We start from the raw sequence: 25,647 nt of genomic DNA, 5'->3' as shown, positions 1-25,647 counted from the left end.
CCCACCACTATTCTGCAGTTGTAGGGACTTACACCCTCCACTGGAGCACCCAATCCACCTGATCCTCATCAAGAGATGAAGGAGATAACATCCCTTGTCTAGACGATCTGCGTATTGGTAATTACACTGCAGTTATATCTTGCATTACTCAAGTTTAACCATTATTACCACATGTAAGCTAATAAAATAACCTAAAGAAGAATAGGCAACATTAGTCTTAAGGATAAAAATAAGAACTTGTGTGTACAATGGTATGCTCGTTGCAGCTTTAGCGCCCCGCATGCTTCCTTCAAAGCATTATCTCAGAACACTGTACTTTGATGTTACCACATCAAAAGACGAACTTCAGAAGGACCAAATCACCATTTACTTTTTCAAGAAATTCTAAGCAACCTGTGGCTACTAGTTGACAGTATTCTTCTGAAGTCACGGAATGGTAGGGGCATCCTCAAAATACCTAGAATCAAATTAGATTTTGATTTGCATAAATGACAAATCAAATTTAAGCCAACGTATGTTTTACTTACCAATTGTTGGATCCTTCTGTAGTTGCTCTAACACATAAAGCTGACTATTTCTAACAGCTGAACGACCTCGCGTATCTCTTGAAAACAAAGCATTTCCAGACGAAACCTGATTTAAGAAAGCAGAAGTGGGAGCTTTTGGTGTGAACTGGGAAAAATAAATTATGTTACATAGCAAGCGGAATATTTTTAGCAAATCTGCCTTACAAGGTCAGAAGCTTCTCTATGATAAGGTAACTCCTTTGCCTTTGCCCTGGTTATGAAATTATACGTTGACTCAGGAAGTATAGCAAACTGAGCGTGAGGAGCTAGCACAGGTCATACGTCAAAAAGTAACTTCAGGAAAGGTCATGTTCACACACACAAACTCTCAAGCGAACGTATGCATCATTGAGGGAGGCACACTGAGAATATTGGATTCTGGTTTATCCCAAGAAAAGGCTTATTGTTTCTAAAACATTTGACATTAAAAAAAATAAATAAATACACCCCCACCCCTACCCCCCCACTACTGACAATAGCAACACTATCTGCTTTTTATCTAAGTTTAAAAAAAAACCAACACAAAACACTCAGAAAAATAAAAATGTCACTGTCCTTTGCAATTACACGGTACTGCTCCCTCCACCCCATGTCACCCCTCTGTGTAGTAGTGACACAAACGCGAACTGCTTGAGAGCTGTGACAGAACACAACCCATCTGAAAAAAGGTTCCTGTTCCTACATTATCTCTCTGTTATTGTTGAAGCATCAGGAGACATCAGCCTCACAGGCCACTTGTTTCTCACCTGCCCCTCCTGGCTGCTGAGGTTACTTGCAGTGTACGTAGCAGTATTGCTGCTGTTGTAGCCAGATGTTGGGCCAGAGGAGAGGCTGAGGCTGGAGTCGGTACATAAAGTGCTCGTACTCGCAAGAGTCTTCAGCCGCGCTTCTTCCTGTAAGAGGTATCGCAGCGTTACAAACACAAATACCACACAAACCACCTTGCTCAACAGCTAGCCAAATCAGTAACAGCACTGAAGCATGAAAGAGGAATAATCTAAAGAAGTTCAATTTCTTTCAAGGAGCGTTGACAGGACGAAAGCTGTTGCCTGACAGAAAGTATTAAATAAGGAGGCTCATTTGAAAAACTAAGCCGTAGGGCGAATCCCCTTGAAAGACCTGGCAGTCTGGGAAAATGCAGCGTCTGCTTCTGTTCTTCACGTACGATAGTCCAGGCTATCAAACCAATGCCAGGGTGTTTTTAAGGGGAAAAGGAAGTTTAAAAAAAGACCTTTTTGCAGTCCCATGTGTTGCTCTTTGCCTACTTCTCGAGTAGCCCCTGACTTGACTTGCTGGTCAAATGGAGTTGTTAAAGACTGAAGATTTTACTTGAGGCCAATGCAACTACTCAATGCCAGCCCAGAAGATGAAATAAAAATTGCTTAATAAGAAAATACTGAGAACTTCAAGTGATTTCCACTTTCAAGGGCAGTTTTAAGTTTGGTTTTCAACTCAGGTGAAGTACACCTACATTTCACAAGAAAAATATGGCAGCAGATGTGGTGAGATCCAGTAATCCAGTGGAGGTGCCTGAATTTGAGGTGCCTTAATGGGTGCGGAGCAATGAAATGAGCGTTCACCGTATTTTGCACCAGATACACACGTATGAGGAGAGGAGGTCGGCAGCTATGATGGCAGCTGCGTTGTCAGGCACTGACAAAGGTTGCTGCATAAAACTAGTCAGAAACAGGGCAGAACAGACACATCCTAATGAGGTATTGTCCTTCCATCTGGGAGAAAAATGCACAGACTGGACTGTGCGAGATGGGCAAACAAAGCACAGAAGAAAAAAAAAGTACAGGAGAAATACACACATGGAGGACAATCTAAAAAGAGAAACAAAAAAAGAAGAGAATAAAGGCCTTTGTGTTTAACTACATACTGAAATAAACTCAGTTTACCTTAGCAGAACTCTTCCCCAGACTGGGCAGATGCCCGCCAGGATGGCTGTGTAAGCTCAGTCCAATGAGAAAACATGAGGGGTTTCTTGTACATAAAACGCGGCTTCAGGAAGACGTAGTTTAGAAGCACGAACAGTATCAGTTCAGTATTACTGAGATTTTTTTAAGCACAAATTTGCATTTAATTCTTTGTTTTTTCTGTGCTGATGTGTATCAAACAGGAAAATTACTTAGCCAGGGGAAAGTTTCTTTTAAAAAAATGCATTGATGTGAATAGCGCATAACAGTTTCCTCTGCAACGCTCACCTTCTGTAACTGAGAAAATATTTGCTCCCGTATACGCCTTTTTTCTTGCTCAGCTCTCTCCCGAAGTTTGTCCCTAGCTCGTGCAATTTCAGTTTTGGTTTCCTCTCGTGCCCTCTGGTAGTCTCGGAGCAGCAGTTCAATGTCTGAAGGATGCTGAACGCTTCTTCTTTTTGGTTCTTGAACTCTGTAAGGATATGTAAGTGGGGGAAACCACACGTAATTACTTGAAATTGTCTCACCTGACAAAATACCATCAGAAAAATCATCTTTCAACACGGAATGGGAAAATTTGCCAGAAAAACAACTAAATCCCACCACATTAGCCTCCAAAAAGTTTCTCTTTGCTCACTAAAGGTCGCATAGACATCAACCTTGGAAAATTATTCAGATTGCAAGTCCAGTTTTACCACTGAGGTTACTCCAGCGATTGCGCTGGTTTCTAAGTCAGCTCTCCATCTGATCTAAGGTTACTGCTTTAGCACGTTACATGTAAAATAATTATGTTGGGAAAATAACTGTCTCCTGACAAAGAAAGCAAAAGCTATTTAGGGGATATGGTGGGGGATGAGAAACTCGAATTCTAAACGCTGAAGGGTTGCAAAACTTTTTTGGTATTTAACATGAAACTTAACTATTTCATGTGGCTTTTAAGTTAGCGAAGGAGTAAGAAGACAGATTAGTCTATAATGAGTCAAGTCTAAATACTTGTCTGTCCCCATACATTGTACACATAAAATAAATTAGACATTTGTTATGGACTGAAATAAACTAGACAGAAGATTTTAATGAATGTTTTCTAAAATCAGGCACACATTTTTCCTGAAAGCACTTTCTATCCCAGAGTTTAACACTTCTGCATTGAGAAGAATTTTTCTGCCACAGAAGTCTCAGATATCAGTAAGAACCATTAATGTGCATTCATCGTGAGCACTGGTAATGTACACCAGGGCAGAAGAGAGGTTTCTAATGTCCTACCTGGTATTTTCCACCACATCTCTTCTCAATTGTTGCAGATACTCTCGGCGTCTGCTGGGGAGATCTAGATCCCTCTGACTTGCATCCAGCGTCTGCAACAGGCTCAAATGCTTTTGAGGACTCAGACTTCGGCTTCTTTGGTATCTCTGCAGCCTTTTTTCTCTTTCCTTCCTCAAAGTTTCAATAGTCCTCATGTGTCTGTCAGGGAAACATGATTACAGCGACAAAATGCACCCTAAAAAGTTACATTTTCTGATTTTTTAAAACATTTAAATATTAGTTAGCTTTGTAATGTAAAATTTAGAGGAATCTAATACCATACACTCCTCTGGCAAACACCCCTTTGGCCACATGCTGACAGAAGATGCAGAAATTCTAAAACTCCACTGCTTTTATAATAGCGGGAAATGCATAAGATGGTTTTGGTTACTGCTTGTAATGGCTGAGAGGTAAATTGAGGACGGAGACTAATGTAGCTACTCCTAGCTTTTTTTAGTTACAACAGCTTCCTAAACTGGGGTCCATAATCCAATTGCAAGAATCTAGGATCTTTTTTCACAATTTATTTTGTACATTTATGGAATTTTAAATATTTTTTTTGGCATATTCATACAGCAGCACTTATTCACAGAAGCATGAATGAGATATGAGATTCCCATAAATAGGATGTATCAAATTTTTGTATCAAATAAACAAATTAAATATATTCCCATGATTACCAGGTACACACAATCACTGTCATAGCTGCTAGAAATTTTAAGAGCGGGGTTACGCTAGATTTGAATTACACTGAATCTTACAGTTTTCACTATTTTCTTGAAGTAACCCCAAGGTTTTGTCTTAAATGCATTACTTAACTGTATACAAAATAAGCCTAATGCTATACTCTTCACATATAGTTCACTCAGTTTGACTAAGTGATTAAGTGGTCATTATTAAACGTTGCTTATGCTGCATGAAGCGTACATAAAGTATATACAAAGTACTCAATATAACACTAAGCATTTTACCTTTCATAAAGTTGTTGCTTCACTGGAATCGCCACCAGGTCATCTGCAGTTCCACTCTGCAGGACCCTCAGCAGGGCGTCCGTTTCCCCGATGCCGTAATTGAGTTTTGCTTCGGTCAGTTCCACAGTGAGGGGATGCTGATGCAGATCCAGGTGAATGCCAGACATGATCTGAGCGCGTTCTCGCTGAAGTCTCTCGATCTCTCTGCTCCTGCTGTCAGAAAGCTGGGGTTTCCCTTCCGTTTCTGTAGCTCGTGTGCTTCTAGGTTTCTTTTCTGCCTGACTTCGTAAATCGGTCACACTGCTGCTCAAGCTGAGTAACGAAGGGGAAGGGCTGCCCTTAACACCACACCAGTTGCTAAATTTATTGTGTATGGGCAAGTCACGGAGACTGTAGCTCCGAGGCCTGTAAGGCTTTGCAAAAGTAGTACTTTTGTTGAGAGGAATTTCAGTGTCACATTCGCTTTCAGTGACAGAATCTGTGTTGTCGTCCTGGAAGGAGGTTTGCACATCGCTCACATCAGAGAGCGGGGGAGGGCAGCTGTTTTCGTTTTTCCAGAAGAAATCGTGAAATTGTAGAGAAGATGCTTCTACCAGAGGTTCTGAGGACGTGCCAGCATTTGTCTTATTTGAACAAGTGGCACTAATTTTTTGATTAAAAAGTAACTCGGCATTTGGAGGTGAGTAGTGAATCAAAGAAGTATCAGAATTACCAACATAGCTTTCATGTCCGATTCCAGCCGAAGAACCTCTTGCTCCCCTCGTGACATACGTACAACGAAGTGAACGTGCCAGTGGACTGTGGTCTCCGAGATCACCTGTTAAAAATTCCCTGTGGCCCGACACCTCCAACATACTACTAGAGTGATACAGTCGTTTTGCGCAAATGGTAGTGTGAGTGTCAACCATGAGCCTACGCTGTTGTTCCAAGTCTTTTGAACCATCCTGTCCTAAAAGCTCTTTGGCTGCTTTCTTATTTGAGAAACTTCCGGATTTCTTTCTTATGCCCTCGTTGTCTTTAGAGGTGCTCGATTCACTGTCTGTTTCTGTCTGCGAAAAATTGTCCACATGAGGTTGCATGCTGGACTGCAGGCCTGCCCTCTGCTGCCTCTGGTTGTGAAGGGGACTTGAAGCACCACTGGAATATCCAAGAGGTTCCTTAATAGGGCAGACAGACTTGCTAAAAGCAGTCTGGCTGCTGGGACTAGCACTAAGAGTAAGAATAGGGGAAGAGGCCCTATCGACTAGCAGGGTGTTTTTGTAAGAAAACTTTCTTTCTGCTGGAACCTCTAGTTCATTGACACTTCTTTTATCCTGAGCGTAAGATGCTGGAGATCGAGAGGTGCTATTAGTAGAGCTGCTAACTACAGTGCATGAAGAACCACCTTGACCTGAACTCGGCAAAGATGATGTGACAGATGAAACTCTGGTACTAGCAAAAGCAACATTCTGCTGTGCATTTAATGAAGTTTTTTGAAAATCTAAGACAGGAGTGGAGGTTCTGGGTAAGAGAGGCAGGCGCATAAAGGAATCTTCCAAAATGCTGTCAATACTGTCATGGAAGTCAGGATTGCCCAGATTTCTCATCTCTGTTCGTTCTTGTGTTCTTTCTTCAAGACAGAGTGTTTCATCTTTCCTTTTGGGAATCTTATCTACTGCATCCGCACCTATTCCTTTCCGATCGATGTTTACTGCCTGAACTGCCCTCAATTCATTTTCCATTTTTGCCTCCACTTGTTTTTCTTCCTGTTTGCTTTGATGTTCTTCCAAAATCTCAGTTTGAGTGCCTACATCTGCTGTAGTCTGAGTGCAGCTATCTGATCTCGTAGCCTTTACAGCCTCTTCAGTTCCTCTTTGGCTGATTTTGGCATTCTGCTCATTGTCTTTAACACTCTGTTGGGAGAGGTTTCCCAACAGCTCAGAAGTGTTCTGAAGAAGCTGTGACAGATGCATGGACAGGTTCTGCATGCTTGTCCACGAAGAAGGCTGATGAAATAGATCTCTGTTTGTTTCCTGCTTTCTAGCAGAAACATCTGTATAGCTTCTCTGATGTCTTCTCTGCCTTTTATACCTTCCTGTAGTTGCTGTTTGTGTTCCCTGCTCGCATGTAATCCCTGGTAGTTTTCTGGAAGGCTTTTCAGACTCAGAAGGATACAATAGTACAATTTCATCAACCTGCATTGAAGAGTTACCAGTTTGTGCAGAAGAATTCTCAGATTCAACAGTGTTATTTTCTGGATTAGTTTCCAATGTTTCACTGGATATTTTGCTATACTGTTTGGTACTGTCACTTGAGTATGCAGATTGAAAGTCTCTTTTGACATTGTCCCATCCTTGAATACCTTCAATGCTGCTTAAAGTGCTTGATAAGACTTTTGCTGTAGCATATGAACTGAGATGAGAATGAAAAGGAGAATTTTGAGAATTCAATCCATTGTCTACACTGGAACACCTCACAACTTTACGATTTTCCAGGTTTAAAGGAATTTGATTGCAAGAGACATCACTTGCACTTCCAAAAACATACTGTTTCCAGCCAATCTTGCATGATCCATCTTGTTGCCATGGATGAATATATGGGTTGATATCACTTGAACTAAAATGCATTGTATCTTTATTGTCATGCAAAACCAAATCTGTTTCCGGCTGGTATCCGGCTTCTTCAACTTTCCCTTCACTGCACTGAACTACAGAACTACTCTTTGAATGGACATTTGCTTCTGCACCCACAGAACTGTGAGCTGTGTGCAGTAAGGATGATGGAGATTGAGTAGTGCAGTCTTTTAAAGTCTGGCTGCTTTGGGTTCTCGCTGCAAAATTTTGTAAATTTTGGGGATTGCAGTTTGCAAGCTTCTTAGTTTGTGCCATTCTTTGCTGAAATCTGGGTTTAGATTTAACCTGTAGGAAGTTCTTTGATTCCTGCTTTGAAAATCTTTCAATCCCATGAAGATCATCTTCAGTTGGTGATGGAGGCTCTACACTCATATTTAAATCTTGTAGTGATTTAGATGCAGAATATAACAAAGGATCTGCCTTAGATGAAGCTTCCAAAGCATATTCAGTATCCGAGAAGACAGCAATAGCTGGGGCTGATAGTCTGTGACTTTGTAAATAAGGTCTCTGTTCACTTTGTTTATAGCTCTTCATATTCTGTGTAATAGAATACGACCTTTTGCTCCTGAATTGCACCAATTTGGATCCCTGAGGAAGAAAATCATGGTTTTCTGGTAAAAACTTCACAGAGGTACTCTCATTATTCATTACAGAAAACTTTAGTCTTTCTGATTTCAGAGTCTTATTCCTCATTATAGTGTCTCCCGTTGTTGAAAAATTGTCTGCATCCGCATCGTCAGTGGGGCTATCAATGCTTGAACCTCTATTATTTTTGCAAAGTAAAAACTCTTTTCTATCATCTGTATTTGTTCTATCTGGCATCTGTTCTATCTGTTCATCTGTAGGCACATACTGACAATTATCTTGCAGATCTGCAGCGTTTTTTTCAAAACCCAAGACAGTGTGATACAGTCGTCCGGGATCAGTGCTTCTGCTGTATGTGGGATAGGTTGGACTAAGTGAACTGCAGTTGTGTTCAGGATCCACACCAACATCTCCTGGATACGGATTTTCCAACAGTGTAACTTCTGAGCCTATTAATTCATTTGCAGAATTTGAGGATTCATTAGTTTGCTTTTCAACAGGTTCTCTACTTAATATTTTTCTCTGCTCTGGCTTTACAGCAAAATGTTCAGCCTCAGTATTCGAATGCAGTTCTTCTTCATTTCTGTTAAGCATTTTTCTCATTTGTCCCTCTTTAACAAGGATTGCGCTTCCACTATCCCAAAAAGGTAACGATGGCAATAAAAGAGAATTATCATTTAGTACTTTCTCTGTGTGTTCTGGGCAAGCTTCTTGTGGTGGAGCTTTACCCCAGTGATGCTGATCAACTTTTAGATCATTGTCAATTTTTTTATGATTACTTCCATATACAGGTTCCCCATCTACAGCAGAATTTTTATATGAAGTAGAGTCTATGTCTGATACTGGACAATGCCTGTTTTCTTTTGCAAGAGAAAGTAAAATACTTCCTGAAGCATGTACTGGCTCATCAAATACCACAGCCTTATCAGATTGAGTGTCTTGTATTTGCAAAACAGAAAATGGAGAATGTTTCAATATATTTGTATGTAAAATATCACGTGTACCAGTTTCACCATGGCCTATATCTGCATTTAAATAAGATTCTGAAAATGGCGTTAAGGATGGGTGATTGGCACATGCAAATGCTCGGGGAAAATCTTTTACAGAGCACACATCTGCAGAAGTGGAGGACACTTGCTCAGTCAAAAAAGTATCTTGAAGTGAGTCCTCAAGCTGATCAAATATTAGAGATTTTGAGTCATCAAGTAAACAAGAAGCAGCAAAAGGACTGAAGTTCTTGGAGCTTTGAAATGGTGTATCAGTTGGAGTATCTTCTGCAAAGTAGGACGGAAGAGACTTTGATTCTTTACTGCCAGTCTGTCCTTGGCTCTGAAAAGTAAGCAAACCCGGTTCTGGCACAATCACACTAGAAGTGTTACTGTAGTGTTCTGAGTACTCATGAACTTTATTTTCTTTTACATCATTGCAATTCTGGAAAGAATGTTGAATTATTTTCTCCTTTTGATCTGTTTCCACAACTTTTTCAGGCAGTTTATTATTCTGAGCATATGCGGCCTCTACAACTGCAGAATTATTTCTCCTTTCATGTCCTTTTTGAGAAACATCAAGAAAAGTTACAGATACACTTAAATCAGTTGATTTGCTTTCAAAGTATTTTGTTTCTTCAGTGAGAACAGCATCATTTTCACCTTTGTCTCCACTGCTGGCAATGAAAACATCTGCAGATGATGCTGGATGATTCAGGCGACCAGAAGAACATTCAGAAGTGCCTGAGATCCTATTATAATTTAGGAACTCTGTACTATAATGCGGATTTTCCCATGGAGACTTGTTCAGGCCTTCTGAAAGGGTTGAAACATTGTCAGAAACAGTGCTGCCTGGGTGGTCTACACAGCACTCTTCAGAAGTCTCATGTCCCTGATTTTCTCTAGGCTCATGCTGATATCCAGCTACACCAGGAAACTTTGCATTTTCATTTGTACTGTTTGTTGTAGTATAACTTGTGCTTAGAAAATTCTCCTCATCATGCTGTGATAAACTCCCTGAGTGAAGTACTTTCTGAGTTGTATTAATATTGTGAAACATGTTTTGCGAAGAGATTTTTAGGAAGGAATGCATTTCCCCCCCCCCTGTATCTTCCGTCACTTCTTTCTCTGAATAAGAAAGCAAGTTTGAACTATCCAGGAGCAGTGAATCAGGCACAATGGTACCCTTTTCCTCTTGAGCTGTATCTTCTATGGAATTAAGGCAGTCTTTTGATAGTTTATTAACCATTAAATCCACACTGTGATTTTCATGAGCATTGTTAACATCCTGAATTATATCTTTAGAAGAATCTAATTTTTCCAAGGAAAATGAGTTTCCTTTGGCTCCTTGTTGAAGTACCACAGTTTCAGACTTGGGACCGCCTGCACTGTAGGGAGTGGAAGAGCTGTTCTCATTGACAGGTTGCCCAGATATGGCATAATCAGGTGCATTGTAAAATACAAAGGATTCTTCCTCCTGCCTGTCCTGTATGGTCCTGGCTTGCAGAAAAGCTACATTCTTACTTTGCATTCTACCAGAAAGATGTGTGTCTTCTCCCCCCGTTTTGTTGACTGTATCGGGCGTAGCAACACAGACCTCACTCTCCATTAATGTCTCATAGTAAGGCAGAACAGCTCCAGTTCCAACACTGCTGTTAGATGGTTTTGTATGTCCTTTCAATGCAGTAGGACCACCTTGAACAAGATGGGAATCATCACTTACTCCAAGATCTAAAAGGTGATTTACAGACTGGCATGGGGAGTCTTTCAGTGAACCGTCTTGGCTTTTTTCAATAGACTTCAGTGTTGCTGGTGGTTTTTGTTGCTTGCTGGTATCTTCATTATTTCTAGAAAAGCTGGCAGACACCCACTGGCTTTTTCTCAGGATTTCATTTAATCTACTATCATCACATGTCATTTGGCAGCTGTCTTTGTCTTCAGGAAATAGTTCGTTCAGGTTTTGTAAAGTGATCAGTTCTACCTCTGGGTTTTCTACAAACATCTGCTTTTCTTTGTCCGTTTTGGCCATTTGTACTAGATTCATCAAATGCACTCTCTCCTCCTCGACTCTGGAGCCTACTGGATCCAACTGACAAATATCAGGTCTTTTTCTAACAATACTTGCATTCAAGTTTTCTGAAGGGCCATGCTCAGGACATTGCATAGAGCAACTCATATACATATGGCTGTCCTCTTTAATATGGAGACTTTTAAATTCTTGTTCAATTCTGTATTGGTCAATACCAGTACTATCATCAACTGAATATTCATATGCATCGATATCTTTCATGACTGCATTTCTTGTATCTGTAACAGAGTCCACTGAGCCCCCATCTTCACTCATTTCAGTAGGATCATGGTATTTTGAATCATCTTCTAACAGTGTATTCTGTTCTAGTCCTGAAGCTGTCAGGTATCTTTCAGGGATCCTAAATTGATTTAAAATTTCCTCTTTGTCATCTCTGTCACAATACATCTGATGTACAGCTGGAGACTCTTCAGTAAATAAAACATTTTCATCTGTGCGTATCACTTCTTGCCTCGTAATAATCAGCCCCTCAGTGTTTGTTGTGACAGTTTGTTCTTCACTCCCAGTCACTTCACATTCATTACACTTGTCTCCCTGGGGCAAACAGTTTGGTACACAATGTTCAATTAAATTGCTAGAATTTACTTGTCCTTCATTTTCAGGTTTTGCTAAAATATTTCCTTGCCTACTTGTGATCAGTACCGTTGCAGCTACGTCCTCTGTATTAAACACATTTTCTATTATTCTGTTCATCTGTAAAAGCTCCTCACAAGTATCAAGGAAGCGTGAAGTATTCTGAGTCATATCTGTTGTGTGGGAACACACAGCTGAAGGAGTGGTCTTGGGAGCAACAGAAAACTCCGGTGAATAAATACCTATTTCTATTTTCTCGTTTTTTTCTTTTTGGCAAAAGCTGCTTGTTTCAAGTCGGCTGCCAGAATGCATGAGTGCTTTTGATTCCTGAGTGTGTTCTACCCCAGTGCTGGCTACTTGCAGTTCATCTTTCTCCATCTCTTCATGTGTCAGGCGCAGATTTGTATAAAACTCACACTGAACTTCACAAGCTACAATATCAACAGCTTTCTTTGGATTCTCAGACAGACTAATGCCTTTAAAATCCTCTCCACGCCCATCTTCAGCTACACTTTGGACTTTGGCTACTGGGTAGTCAGGTAAATCTTCAATCCGTCTGGATTTAGTTTCCAATGCATTTTTTTCAAAGTTGATTGCACTATTCATTAATTTTGTTACTTCTTCATCAGTGTCTGCTTTTGTATTCTGATAAGGAAGCATAGTTTCTTCTAGATTGGTTTCTGGGTTTCTTAAAAACTTGGATTCTTTATTTGTATACAGGCTCTCCTCTTGAGAAACAGTAGCTGATATATTTGTGTTATATTCAAATACTGTTCCTGACTCTGAGTTTACATCATTATCAACAAGCAAGATATCCTCTGGGCAATCACTTTCAAAAAAGGCTTCCTCCTCTTCTCTTGATTCAAGGAAAGATTTGTTCTGTGTTTCTGTTTCCAAGAGAATGGCTGCATCAAATTCCACAGAAATATTGGTCATCTCATGCATACTGTTTTTCTGCCCTGTTGATTTTGAAGAGCATGTTGTGCAAAGGCAGCCAGAATGTACATCGGAACAACTTTCTGTGGCACTGACTTCCACAGTAAGATTAGAGGTAGCATCGCAATCTCCTTTCACTATTGTGACACGCTCCAATACTTCATCATAATTTTCAGTCTCAGATGCACTTTGAAAAAGATTAGCTTTTGTTGAAGCTTTGTAAAATATGCTTGAATTGGATTCTGGGAGAAAATCATTTGTACTCTCATAAATAGCAGCAGGGAAGGACTCAGTGTCTTTCCCATTTACATTCACTATGAGGTAACTTACTTCATTTACCACTAAGTTTTCATATTTGGATGAAAATTCCTTCTGAAGTACAGCCTGAGAATTCAAGACGTGTTCTTTGCTTTCACTGCTTTCTTCTCTTATATTATCAATGCGTAATGTAGAATTTTCTGGAATTTGTTGGGATAAGCAACTGGCCCGACTGTCTGCTAGAGCACATTCATGGGAATAATTTTTGGAAACAGGTTTGCTTTTGAATTCATAATGACTCAGTGAAGACAAGTCTTCATCCTTTGGTTCATATTTTTCATTACCTCTGAATGAAGGCACCTCTGGCACAATCTCTGCTAAGCTATCTGTGCTTATTTCCATACAGATCATATCTTTTTGAGACATCTCTATTGGTGTTGCAGATTGGTCATAACTTGCACTGTGAGCAACAACTAAAGGGTTACATCGATATGTTGTCTTCTCTGAGGAAAAATCTGTCTCTGTTGTTATTTCTTCTGCAGATATTTGTTCATAATCTGTTTCTTGCATTGTTTCCAAATTAGCCTCCCCAGATCTGAGGAGACCTACCGTAACCGCCGATTCTGCTCCTTGTTCAGCCAATGTCTGAAGCTCATAACTGCTTACTACAGAGCAGTTCTTATTCCTTAAGTCACTGAGAAAGAAACCTTCATCACAACATGTTGGTATTTCCCTTAATGGAAAAAGCTGTCCGTGGTTTCCAAATTGGACTTGTTTTACTGCAGCTGTCTGTGTTGAGATCATATTAGGAGCAAGTCCTGTAGAAGATTCAGCATCAGGCGCACTGACAGATGCACTTCCACTGCCTGAATCTGTCATACTTGATTTTGTCATCGAGTTATTGTAGTCATCATCGAGGCCATCTTTTTCAAAAGTTCTGAGGAAATCATCCTCTAGATCTGCATCTACACAGCCATTTCTCTGCTCTAAAATGTGCCCAGGCAATGCAGAAATAAAAGCTGTTTTTTTCATATTGCGATCTTTTGGCAGTTCTGGATGAGTTGTGGGGAAAGAATCCTCCTCTTTCCTAGGTATCAGTGACAAGCAGTCTGCGGTGGAGGTGCTTTCCAAACAGCTGAATGTTTGTGTACATTCAGTGGTAGACCTGTAAGTAAATAATTCATTCAGTTGTTCTTGTTCAGGATGATTTGACCTTGAATGTTCATAATAATCATGCTTTTCTGAAATAGGAACAAAAGAGGAGCTTGATCCTACTGAGCTAACAAATGAGGACATTACATCTTGAGATTCCAAGGAAGAATTTTCATTAGAGTTTGTCCACCCCTTAAGAATCTTATTTAATGATCCAGTCTCAGGAACTCTGCTTGCAGTTGTTGTTGTTTCAGGTAAAGGTACTTCTGACGTGTCAGAGGTGAAAACTGTGTTTATTTCATTTATATGATGTGATAAATGAGTAATTCTGTGTATCTGCTTAGAGCCAGAAACAAAAGAAACTTCAGCAGCTGACTGCTTTAGATCATCTTTCTTCAGCCAAGGCTCTGGTTTGCTCAAAGAGCACAGGTGAGCTTCTTGAAATTCCAGATTTTCATGGGAAGAAGGTGCTGTTATTCTGGGGCTGCTGATGTCAACCTTTGAGTCACAGGAAGACCAAGCATCAGTAGTAAGCAAAGAATTTCCACTTCCATAATACAGTCTTCTATCAAGAGACCTTTCTTGTTCTACAAAGGAGACTTTTGTCCCCTTCAGCAACTGCTTGCAAGCATTACTGGAAGCAGGCTGTGGTTTAGTGTCCAAATAAAAGGAACTGCTCAGCTTCAGATCATAATTTGTCCCTTCTGTATCTCTGTTGCAGGTCTTGGACACATGGTCTTCCTTAGTCTGTGTAGTTGGTGATCTAGGAGTTTGTAACTTCCAAAAAATCTCTGCTGGCACTTCGTCAGATGAATCAGATTTGGATTCTTCTACTGGATCTTCTGCTGGCATCTCTTCTCCATCAGCTAAGCTGTCCAGAGAAAAGCTTCTTTCAGGCTTTCCCAGTCTCCTATGAGATATGTATGATGTCACGAAAGATGAAATATGGTGATCGGTTCCACTTTTGTAAAGCTTAGCTGGTTCATGGTGGGCCTTTGACTCATGAACTCGGCTTTTATTTTGCTTTTTGGCTTTATTTTCCTTTTCTACCAGAGAGTCTTGTGACATTTGACTGTCATCGCTCTCAGAATCTTCTGGGTTGGCAAGACATTTATTTCTGTCACAATCTTCTTGTTTCAGTTTCTCTGTAAAAGCTTTTCCATAAGCACAGGAGAGAGAATCGACAGAATAGGAACTGTCAGTATCAGAAATGTCATTTTCGTCATCCTCTTGCCAGTTCTCCAGCACATCTGTGGCTGTTTTGGACACTCCAGCACTTAGCAACTCAGCACTGTGCCACTTTTTTTCAACGTAAGACAGCGGTGACTGCGTGTTCATCTTAGTGAGATTTCCTACTGATGTCGCCACCATCAGAAATTCTTGCTGTTCCACTGATGATTCCTCATGACTTGGCAAGCTTGAGTTTGGCTCTCTCTTCCAGTTCTTTGCTGTTTGGTTTAGGTGTGCTGATGGTGGGTTTCCATACACTGTTTTCTTCATTTCTTTAGGAAATTTTTCTGGAGAAGACCTGTGGCCTTTTCCATTGATATGCATTCTAGACTTTTGATTGGATACCTGAGATCTATTTTGTTCTAGATTGCTACTTGCATGCTGACTTAAATCTCCTAGCACCTTGGGTTTTGTCATTCTTGCCCCTGTAATAAAGGTTTCAGGCTCATCTTTCTCCTTAAAAAAATCAGGAGAGTAGCCTTTAGAAGTCTGGTTTTGAGATCCAGCTTGCCCTGCGTTGTCATCTAACTTTCCAATTTTTTGATCTTTTTTATTGATATAAGCCATGATAGCTGAATCATTAGAGTCTTTTTCTGCTTCTTTTCTATTTCCAAATGAAGATGGTTTTTGTTTTTCAATTAGCTGCCTGTGGACTGAAAAGGAGATCCCTTTTTCATCGTTGAAGTCATCACTTCCAGAAACGTCTTTACCTCTTCTGTAAGGATATTCTGCAGATGACAACCTCCCTGTTGTACTGCCTTCACAGCATTGATCAATATTTGGTGAGGTAGGTAACTTTGAGACAGTCTCCCTCTTCAACAAAAAGCTGTGGAAATAAAAAAGAAATAAAGCCCAATCCTTGTTTGAATAATATACTTAACAACACTTCCACATCAGTAATGTCTTGTAGTTAAGAGTAACAATACACGAAGCAACAATCTTAATGCCTTTCAAAAGCAAATTCGAGCAGAGAATAAAACAAACAAACAAAAAAAAAGAAATCTGTCAGTAACCACACACTCCTCTAGATATCCTGAAATATGTTCTGCAACACAAAGGAATAGCTCAATGCTACGCGGTATAGCTTAGTATTCAGCCTCTGTAAGCTCAAGTAGCTGCAAACATTAGTTAAAAATAAAGGATAGTTCTAAGTCACAGAAATCCACTTAGCAGAGTTAAGCTACTTCCAGCCTCCAGGACCAGGCTGTGATAGACACACTAGCACCCCAACTTTTTACCACAGTGTAGACATGTTTGTTTAGCTTGAGAAAGGCTGGCCAACTTAGAAGTCCAATCCAGAACCACTCCAATGATACAAATATTCTGAAGAAAGAGTTTGACCTTAGTCAAAATAAAATGATGCAGAAATTAGTATATACCAACACTTTGAATGCAGTAAGAACAAGAGTTAAGCCAGTTCTGGAAAGCATTCACAAAGAGGTAAAAACTACAGAAAGGGTTCAGAGAGGAATGCAAAAAGCAGCAAGAAAGATCATGTCAAAGAGCTAAGCAGGGAATGCACTGTACACATCCAAGGAAAAAGCACAAATGGCTCCAGTGTGACATACAATATAGTAAGTTCACTGATAGTGCAAGTTTTGGGATTGTTTCAATCCACTGAAAGGCATTCTGGATTATAGGTGGCCACTGAAAATACCTTGAATTTAAATTACTTTTGAAAATGCAGAGGAACTGGCAGATGTTAACTTACCCGGGTACCTGGGGCAGATGTGAATTACAGAACAAATGCTGCCTCTGCTGCAAGGAACTCGAACCTGATGACTTCCTTCTCTTTTCCAAGTGGTGATCCGAAGAGGACCGTACAGCAGTATTTTCATTTAGGACTTGGGATTGTTTCACACACTCTTCATTGAGCCAGCAGCTAGCTTCCAGCTGCTCTAGGTTTTGCTTGGCTTCCAATAACTTCTGCTTCTTGACTATCCTTTCCAGCTGGAATTTGACCTTTTTCCGTCTTATGTTTCTTTCTGCCTTTTTTAAGGAGTATCTTCGCAAGAGCTCCAGCTGTACCAGCCTTTTCTTGTCCTGCTGTAGCAGGGAAGGGCAGATTTCCAGCCCAATGGTACTCTGCACCTCAGCCTCTGCATACAGTGTAGACTCTGTTTGCACTGCAAACTCCCTCTGCTGTTGCTGAAGGGCAGCCAGTCGTTTATTCTCATTTATAAGCCACTGCTGGTCTGTAAACAAAACAATGATTGATATAAAGTAAAAATCACAGGAAAAACATTGTTTGTTAACTATCTTGTTTCTTAATTTAATCAGCCTTGACCGCTCATTTGAGAACAGAATTTATATGCACGGAGAGCAGAGTCTTACAAATCATTTAGAGAAAAATGTATCATTGCTGCACTTTATCGATAACCTAAAGCCCCTCCATTGGGATTAGGACTTGGGTAACAACTGCAAGATACGAGCAGGAGCTTGACTGATACAGCTAAGGAAACTGGTGGATAAGACCTTGTTTGTAAGCAAAAAGTAGAATGCATTTCAATTTCTCAAAGATCACACTCAAACATCACCTCAATCTTGTTAAAACACAGTGGAAGCATTAAAAGGCCTGAGTTCAATTCATGCACTTTTTGGACATAGGTTACATATTCACAGTAGTGAAGTATAATTTCATTAGCTTTTTACTGTGAAATATGCTGCTACTTCTGCTTTAATTATTCTGAACTCGCATGTTAAACTTTGTATGTGTTACTTAGGGAGTGAATGTATGTGCATTGAGAGCAGAGTTAACAAGGGAACTCAAAGAGGAAGTTGTACAGAGCTAAACAGAGCCTCTGTGTTAATGCAGCAAACGGAACTTCATGCACATGCTAATAAGCCTTTGGCTAATAGATTCCTACATTTTGATTTAAAAAACCAAAGCACTTCTGCAATCTTAAAATGCTACTGACATCATCACAGCATTTTCATGTTTTACAACTATTCTAAACCAAACATTTCTCTTGGTGTCTTTTGCTCCTATCCTTTCCTCCTCAACTTGACTGAATCAACAAAACCCACCTGCAAACTATTCTCTCTCACTTATCTAGGCACACTGAAAATAAGGGAGCCCAGAGTCATGTTAAGGAACTTCGTTTAGCACAGGAAATGGCAATTTTTGTGCTCACCCTTATCAGTGGCAAGTTCAGTAAGCCTGAAGGCTAGACCCCTCTACGCCCCAGTTGGGATGTGCCTCATTTGCAGGGAGAGCTGCCAGCTATCGGGCTTGTGGGGACGGGCACGCAACCTTCACAGTGGGTTGAAGACAAGGCTATAAGGAAGCCACTGTATAGGTAATTGCTGGACAGTTCTTCCAGCCTCTCTAAACCCATCAGATGGAAACTCCCCAAGCAACACAAACACCTGACTGAGGGAGAGCAACAACCACAAATGTACTACCTAGTAGAACTGCTGCTGCTCCAACAAGCATTTGCCAAAACACCCTGACGGGAGCCCACATACCTTGCACATAAGCACTTTAGCATATTATGTACTTGAAATGAATCACATACTCTCATGGTAAGGACACAGGTGAAGCCAACACAACCTTTAGCCATCAGGACAAACATAATTGAAAAAAGACAAGCTCATACCACCAGTCAATGCATATTTTTCTTAAAAATCACCGCTCCACAAAGAGAGTTAGCTTCTCTGCTTTTGTTAATGTCCCCCATATTTCATAAACACTAAATACGCTCACAATCCTACTCATTAACTTAAATTGATAATAAAATACGCTACCTCTGCTTACACACTTATTATTCTCTAAATATTCAGAACCTGATCTTTGCAGTCAATGGGTAAGCAGTAGAGAACACCGAACACCAGGTTGATTTATTTTAACCCTGGATGCAAGACTACTTTATTCCATGCAGGGGATGTGCTTAGAGCTTTTTCAGAGTGCACTGGCTTCAATCTGAGCTATGGTGAACTGTAACAATCAAAAGAAGGGATTATTGAGATCACCACTACCAGATTGTGCCTAATGGCTTGGACATGCGCTTTTAACGAAGCAGAGTTCGTTCATTTTTATGATGGTATAAAAATGCACATATTCAGTTGTGTAAAGCAAACAAAAAAATATCCTCAGCTGAAAAAGCAATGTAAAAATCACAGGCAAGGTTCTTTGACAAGTAAAACATTTCTCAAAGGACCAAAGCTTTTCAAATCACTTCTGTCTTACAAGCAGCAATATTTTCCTGGCTGGGCTTACCTTCAATCTGCAGTCCCTTCCTGAATAAGCAAACTTTCATTGCTTATTCGGGAGTTTAGGACTTAAGAGGTATTTAGGTCTGATGTGATGAACAAGGGCTACCTGCAGCTCTGCACAGCTGAGGTCCAAGAGAGGAATTTGGGGCTGTAGAAGTTTCCCTAATGCAAGAAATCATTAGTGCATAGGCACTGTCAGCATCATGTGCTTAGTGATTACTGATCTTGTTAAACGTACTTCATTAGTGAACCCGACTGCAATGAGTCTCCTGTCCTGTTTATGTTGGCAGCTCTGCATGCAGCACATGCCCAGAAGTAGGAATTCTAACTCTATAGTTACTCCATGAATAAAAGGGAAGCATTTTACTCATTATTTTAGTTAATTTTTCTTAATAACATTTTTATCTTTCACATACAAAGCTTTTTTTGTCAACTCTTTATTTCCAGATCTGTCCTCTTTGGCATGTTTCTAGCAAGCAGAATATTTGGCAGATAAGAGTTTCCCTGCAACAGAGCTAGCTGCAAGCTCTAAGATGCTAATTAATCCCTGCTCACAAACTTGCCTCTGTCAGGAGCTGAGACACAGAGGGCACAGAAAAGGTGGAGAATCTTGGTGGGTTGCCAAATGAAGAATTGTATTTGGCTGGCAAAACCACCTGCCTGGCTAAGCTTCGTGTGAACACAGCAAAAACAGCAGAACTAGATGGAAACAGAGAACAAGTCTACAGAGCCAGGAAATAAAGATATTTGGGGGGAACTTTGGGTTCTCCCTACTATCTACATATCCTAAGTCCATTTCTGCTACATTCCATCACCTCTATTTCCTTTTAATCTCTTCATTGTGGCTGGCATAATTAAAAGATAGCAGACTGCGTAAGTTTGGGTCTGAGAAGCTTCCAAAAGTTCACAGAAGTTTTCTTCTAGGAGCCAATACCAGGTTTTGCCAAGTGGGAATGGTGCCTTTGTAATAAGCATACTTTGCTTATCAAGAAACCTGGGTCAAATAATTTGTTAGAAGACAAACTAGAGAACAGTGAAACCACCCAATTTCAGTGGTCAAAAACTTCCAGGTTTAAAGTGTTCTCAAATCAGTCTATAAACTTGTTAAAGGGCAGGCCAACCCCACCCAGACATCTTGCTGAATATCTCTGCCTGCATGCAAAGCAGCACCTCTGGGGGCCGGGAGTCAATGACCCTAACAAATACCCCTCCAAATACACTATGGTTCCACCTTCTGACATAGCTATTTACCATTCAAAATCTGATCACTGATCCAGCCTTTAGTACTCTTGCATAACACTGTAGAACTTCCTAGCAATAACTCCTATTTGAACCAGGCTACGCCTCTTTTTTTAATCCAGTTTTGGTTTAAAACAAATTCAGCAGTGGGATATGCAATACCACTGATTAATTGTCTTTAGGGTAAAAAACCCCTGCATCTTATTTTGGATCTTAATTTGTTGCACTTCAGTTTCTACCACAGCATATCTTCATACATTTTTCTTCATGCTATAAAAGGGCAGGTGTATGCAGAAATACTGGCTAGGATTTTAGCTCTGAACTTCAGTGTCCCACCTACTTCGCAGGTGTGTTTTCTTTGTTTTCATTGTTTAAAAAGCACATAGCAACCACAGAAAATTCATTTTGAGCCATGGTCTTATGCCATGGCCCTATTTTTCCTAATGAATGAAATTCATTTAAAGTATGTGAAAATGGTTTCTATAGTTACAAGTGATATCATCAATGAAATGTGTAAAGAGAGTACCTCAACTGACACTCGTCACTGTCTTGGAAGTGCTGCTTGGTTCCTATCTCATCCTGTTGTTAGAACAGTTTCCCCTGAAAGCTTACGGTAGGAGCTACCACAGTCATCTCAATTTCAATCTCCCAGAACAATTCGTTGGATGAAACACAGGTATGTCACAAGAAAAACTTAAAACACAATAGCAGACTCGGTCTACATTGCAACATAGCAGAGTTGCACTACAGATATGAGCAGAGCAAAGCTGCAGGGAGTCAGGACGGGGAGCAGCGTGGGAGACAAGAGGCTCAGTGCCACAGGGGAGTAGCATGCTGGTGCCGACCCTCCCAGCAATGACCTGCAGAGCTAATTAAACACTGCTGCTGGTGCACTGCGAAGGAGGCCCTTTAGTCCTGTTAATCAAAGCTTAATAACTGTTCTCAAGGGAAAGGCAACTATAAGAGAAAACTTGTAATAAGCCATAATATAAAGCATAACTAGGACAAAAACATCAAGAGAATGAAAAAATGCAATAATGGAAGGGAAGTGAGAAAGGGGAAGAGGCAGGTACCCACTTTCTTGGATCTGCTGGTTGATAAGCGCTTGGTCATTTTCTAGTTCCTGCTCTGCTCTGATCTGTCCTCTCAGGATCTGCTGCTTTAAATCCTCAACGTAGAGCTGCTGCCGTTGAATTTGTTTTCTGTGGAAAGCTTCCTGGTCTCTCAGTTTCTGCTTGTACTCTTCACGCACAGCATCTATTTCTCTGCTGTTAGAAACGTTGACAGTGAATTTAAACCAGAAACGAATACCAAACATTTGTAATAAAACAAGTCATGTTGCTAAAGAAAGACAGGCAGCATTCAAGATACTGTTTTGTTCAATAACAGTGCATTACACCAAAAACTTGTGATGGTGAAGTGGCTGTGTATAAGCATGTCACAGCAGGCTACAATCCTGTAAGTATCATAAATGCCAGCAAACATGAAAGATAATACCAAAAAGAATTTTTAAAATATTGTCACTTTTCATTTTGCTGTAGATCTTCCAAAAACGAAACTGGGGAGGCGGGTTGTTTATATGTTATACAATTTTATAACCACTATATAGTATATTTGTCATCTAAGTACTTCAAAGTGCTTCACAGAAATTACAAACATTCTTTGTTTTCAGATCAAAAATCTCCAACCTAGAAAGGGTTACAGGCATTATTGAGATTACACTGACAGTTCTCTGGCAGTACCAAGGAAAGAACTTGATCACCGAATTCTCTGTTGGATGCAACAACTATATTAGGTTACTGCTTCTATATTTGGAGCAGGATTGTGATCAGAAAAGTGACTAACCTGTGAAAAACTGCCTTACAGATGTTTGGTTCCTGACTGTGCGGCAAAATTTTATACACACGCACACAGTAACAATCAAAATAATATCTATTCTTAGCATGATTCATGATAATATTCAAAATACATTAATCCTGTGCAAGGAATACATATTCTGCCTGTCCGCACGTTATCATCAGAAATTCTTAATGTTAAAGCTATATTATATATAAAGGTGATATATGATCTTTGCCTGTTTTTTGTTTCTAAACACCACATTATTATATGTAACCTCAGAAAATTAGATTTTTAAGTCTTGAAAGATTATTTAAAATGTATTTTACTGATGAAGTAAATGATTTATTTATTATAATTTTAAAGACAGTGAAGGTATCAAAGCTCTAAAGAGTCCCTGAAGGTCAAAAGAAAACAAAAATATAATTTCAAAGGGAATGCTTTGGAAACATCATGTTGTTTGAAAAATCATTACCAATACAAGGTCATCTGTATGAAAAGAGCATTTGACATTTGCTACGTAGGAATTAATGACATATCTATTTAGAACTGTAAGCATGCGTTCAAAGCAACCATTTCTACAGCAACAACTTTGATTCTGTGTGCTATATTAGCAGACAAAACAGATGAAAAAATCAAGCAGTCAAAGTCTACATATCTTCTGGAGTACCTTTACATGGAACATACATTTCACTTCCTTAAGAAGCAGTGGGAAAGCCTCTCTACATAAAAGCCTCAAGAATCTCAGTAATTTACAATATTACTATGACCCTTGCTCACCTGAGGAAAACAAAATTCAGTTTGTTTTTAATATTTATCTAAATGCAATGCTGGCGAGAATAACTGAAAAGGAACATCTTCTGTTCAATTGTCTGGCACGGTGCAAACACAGTACAAACTTTGCTGCTGTCATTTGCTAAATGGTTTGTGGCTGTTTGGGACCCACAAGAACAGCCTACAAGAATAGGCAGCTCCAAGATCTATTTGTCCTTGGCTTGACTACAAAGATGCCAACAACCTGTGATTTGTAATTTTTTCCTCTCAGAGAAACTTTAATTGATCCCCAGGAAATAGGAGTGGGATGCCTCATTTCTTATTCAGCTGGAGTAGGTTTGAATTGACACTTCACTGCAGCACTGAAATGCTCGTATGGCCATTACAAATCTCCAGCTTTTCAGGTATTTGTAACGCCACCAACTACTGGGAAACAAACTCAGAGGTTAAAGCTAGAGTGGTTAACTAAAGAAGAACCCCTTTTTGAACAGAGTATTAAACCTGAAGGATCTGGTTTAGGAAAAGCTCCCATGGTTTTAATGATAACTCCGAGGGACGCTTTCCCTGAATGCAGCTTCACTTCCATATTTTCCAAGGGAAATGTAATGGAGCAGCCGTATAATCTGGAAACTAAAGTACTGATCTGAGACAAAACCTCTCTGATTTTGGAGCAGTTGTATCACTTCCATGCTTTCAAGTAATTAGGCTGCAAGGTCTTCAGGGCAAGGACTGCCTCTGGATGCCTATAGACTAAACCAAACAGAGCCCTGATGTCAGCTGAAGCCTCTTCTTGCTGATACGTTAAAACTAATAAACCTTAATAGCAATTGTAAATCTTAAGTGTGTACGCATACTCTGATGATGGGGTAGTCTTTAACCCGTTTTGCTAACAGACATATAAAAGCTCTGATTCCTATGGTGGTATTAAAGTTGAAAAATGTGAGTCTAAATTTCTTACTGGACAATTGTATGACCTTGGGCAAGTCACTTAGTCTGAGAAGTGGGAAAGAAGCAAAGTACATTCATCCAAGACGAGTGATGAGCATCCATTAGCATTATAAAATATCAGGAAGTTAAGTATCAGAAGAGCTGATTTCTATTCATTTATCATTATTAGCACCATTCTGTATGAGATTGAGGAACCTGAGTAAATCATTGCCAATAAGGCTGAAAAGCAGAGCATGACAGTAAAACAGTAGACAAAGAATTCTTGCTCTGCAACTGTTTACTAAAACTAGATGAAATAAATTTTTTCTTACAAATTGTCTCATATTCTTCCTAACCATGACTTTTAGCTCTCAGCCATCCTTTTCCATAAAATCGACCTATCAGAGTTCAAACTGTTTACAAATTGAAACCCAGAACATTTTAAGTATATGAAACAACTCAGTATTGCATTTCAATCCAAAGACTTCAAAATGCTTGCAGAGGTGGTTAGGTAACATCTGTTTACAGCAGGGAGAGGGCCACAAGCTCTTCCCATACTTTCCAACAATGCTGAAACCATAGACACCACCCCACCCCACCCCACCCCCCCATATTATAAAGTATCAGAGAACAAGCAATGCAAACAATGCACATGGAAGAGTGCTGTTTGCTGTTCTCAGCAGCGCTGGTGTATTCCCTCATGTGTGTCGTAATGGCTTTTTGCTGAACTAACATGAAACTGGAAGATCCTTTCCAACAGGCGTGTGTGTTTGCATACAGAGCAGAACATGATGCAGGCCAAACACATGTTATTAATCACAGTTCCATACTACGACTACTCCCCAAAAAGACAGACTACAGAGGCATACCCATACTTCACTTTAAACCTTGGAAAAAACAAACACGGCACAGCAACCTTTACAGTATTATTACTGCTTTTGTTCTGGCGATGTAGCTAGTTGGTACAATTCTCTCTCCCTCAGGTTAAAGTTTCTGTAATAAAATCCTGTTGCTGAAGGTATATATATGAATTCTGCTGCTATTTGAAGTGCCTCTTTTCTTCACCTCCTAATTTTTAATAGTACAAAACAAAAACCAGGCAGGGCAGTAAAGGCAGGTCTGAATACAGAGATTGAATATTAAACACCTTTTGATGAAGTTGCTTCTTAAAGATGGTTTTCTCAAGCAGAACAAAAAGATAATGAAAATTCATGCAGAGCCACTTACATAACACAGGTATGCCAGAAGATGTTTTTCCTCTGGCTGTGAGACTACTGACTGTACGGCGCAAAATGACTGGCTGGTTTGGGTTTGGGATACAGATCTGTCTCTCACAGAAACTGCTGAAACCACGAACATGAAGTAAGAATGCTCTCTGTCTACGTTTGAACATGCTATGTCACGCCAATGCACTTCTGCTGGTTTGTGGAAATAATATGACAAACTAAACTAAAAAATGAGGTGACAGTGGCCCAGA

The 25,647-nt window shown here is 39.9% G+C and overlaps 1 protein-coding gene across 1 annotated transcript in view; it reads right to left on the bottom strand.

Annotated features, from left to right (window-relative positions):
- The window catches only part of STARD9 (StAR-related lipid transfer (START) domain containing 9), a 110,912-nt gene that overhangs the window by 3,532 nt on the left and 81,733 nt on the right, over positions 1-25,647 (bottom strand). The window contains exons 23-30 of the mRNA XM_009887985.1: positions 21,711-21,901; positions 16,891-17,374; positions 9,755-16,005; positions 4,759-9,712; positions 3,749-3,946; positions 2,774-2,957; positions 1,313-1,459; positions 528-633 (exon numbers count right to left, since the gene is read on the bottom strand). Of these exons, the coding sequence (XP_009886287.1) occupies positions 528-633; positions 1,313-1,459; positions 2,774-2,957; positions 3,749-3,946; positions 4,759-9,712; positions 9,755-16,005; positions 16,891-17,374; positions 21,711-21,901 (12,515 nt within the window). The remainder of the gene's footprint in view (positions 1-527; positions 634-1,312; positions 1,460-2,773; positions 2,958-3,748; positions 3,947-4,758; positions 9,713-9,754; positions 16,006-16,890; positions 17,375-21,710; positions 21,902-25,647) is intronic.

Source organism: Charadrius vociferus, unplaced genomic scaffold, assembly GCF_000708025.1.
Source record: "Charadrius vociferus isolate BGI_N301 unplaced genomic scaffold, ASM70802v2 scaffold337, whole genome shotgun sequence".
Taxonomy (NCBI): Eukaryota; Metazoa; Chordata; class Aves; order Charadriiformes; family Charadriidae; genus Charadrius; species Charadrius vociferus.
The sequence above is the reverse complement of the archived record's forward strand: the minus strand, read 5'-3'. Positions and strand labels throughout refer to the sequence as shown.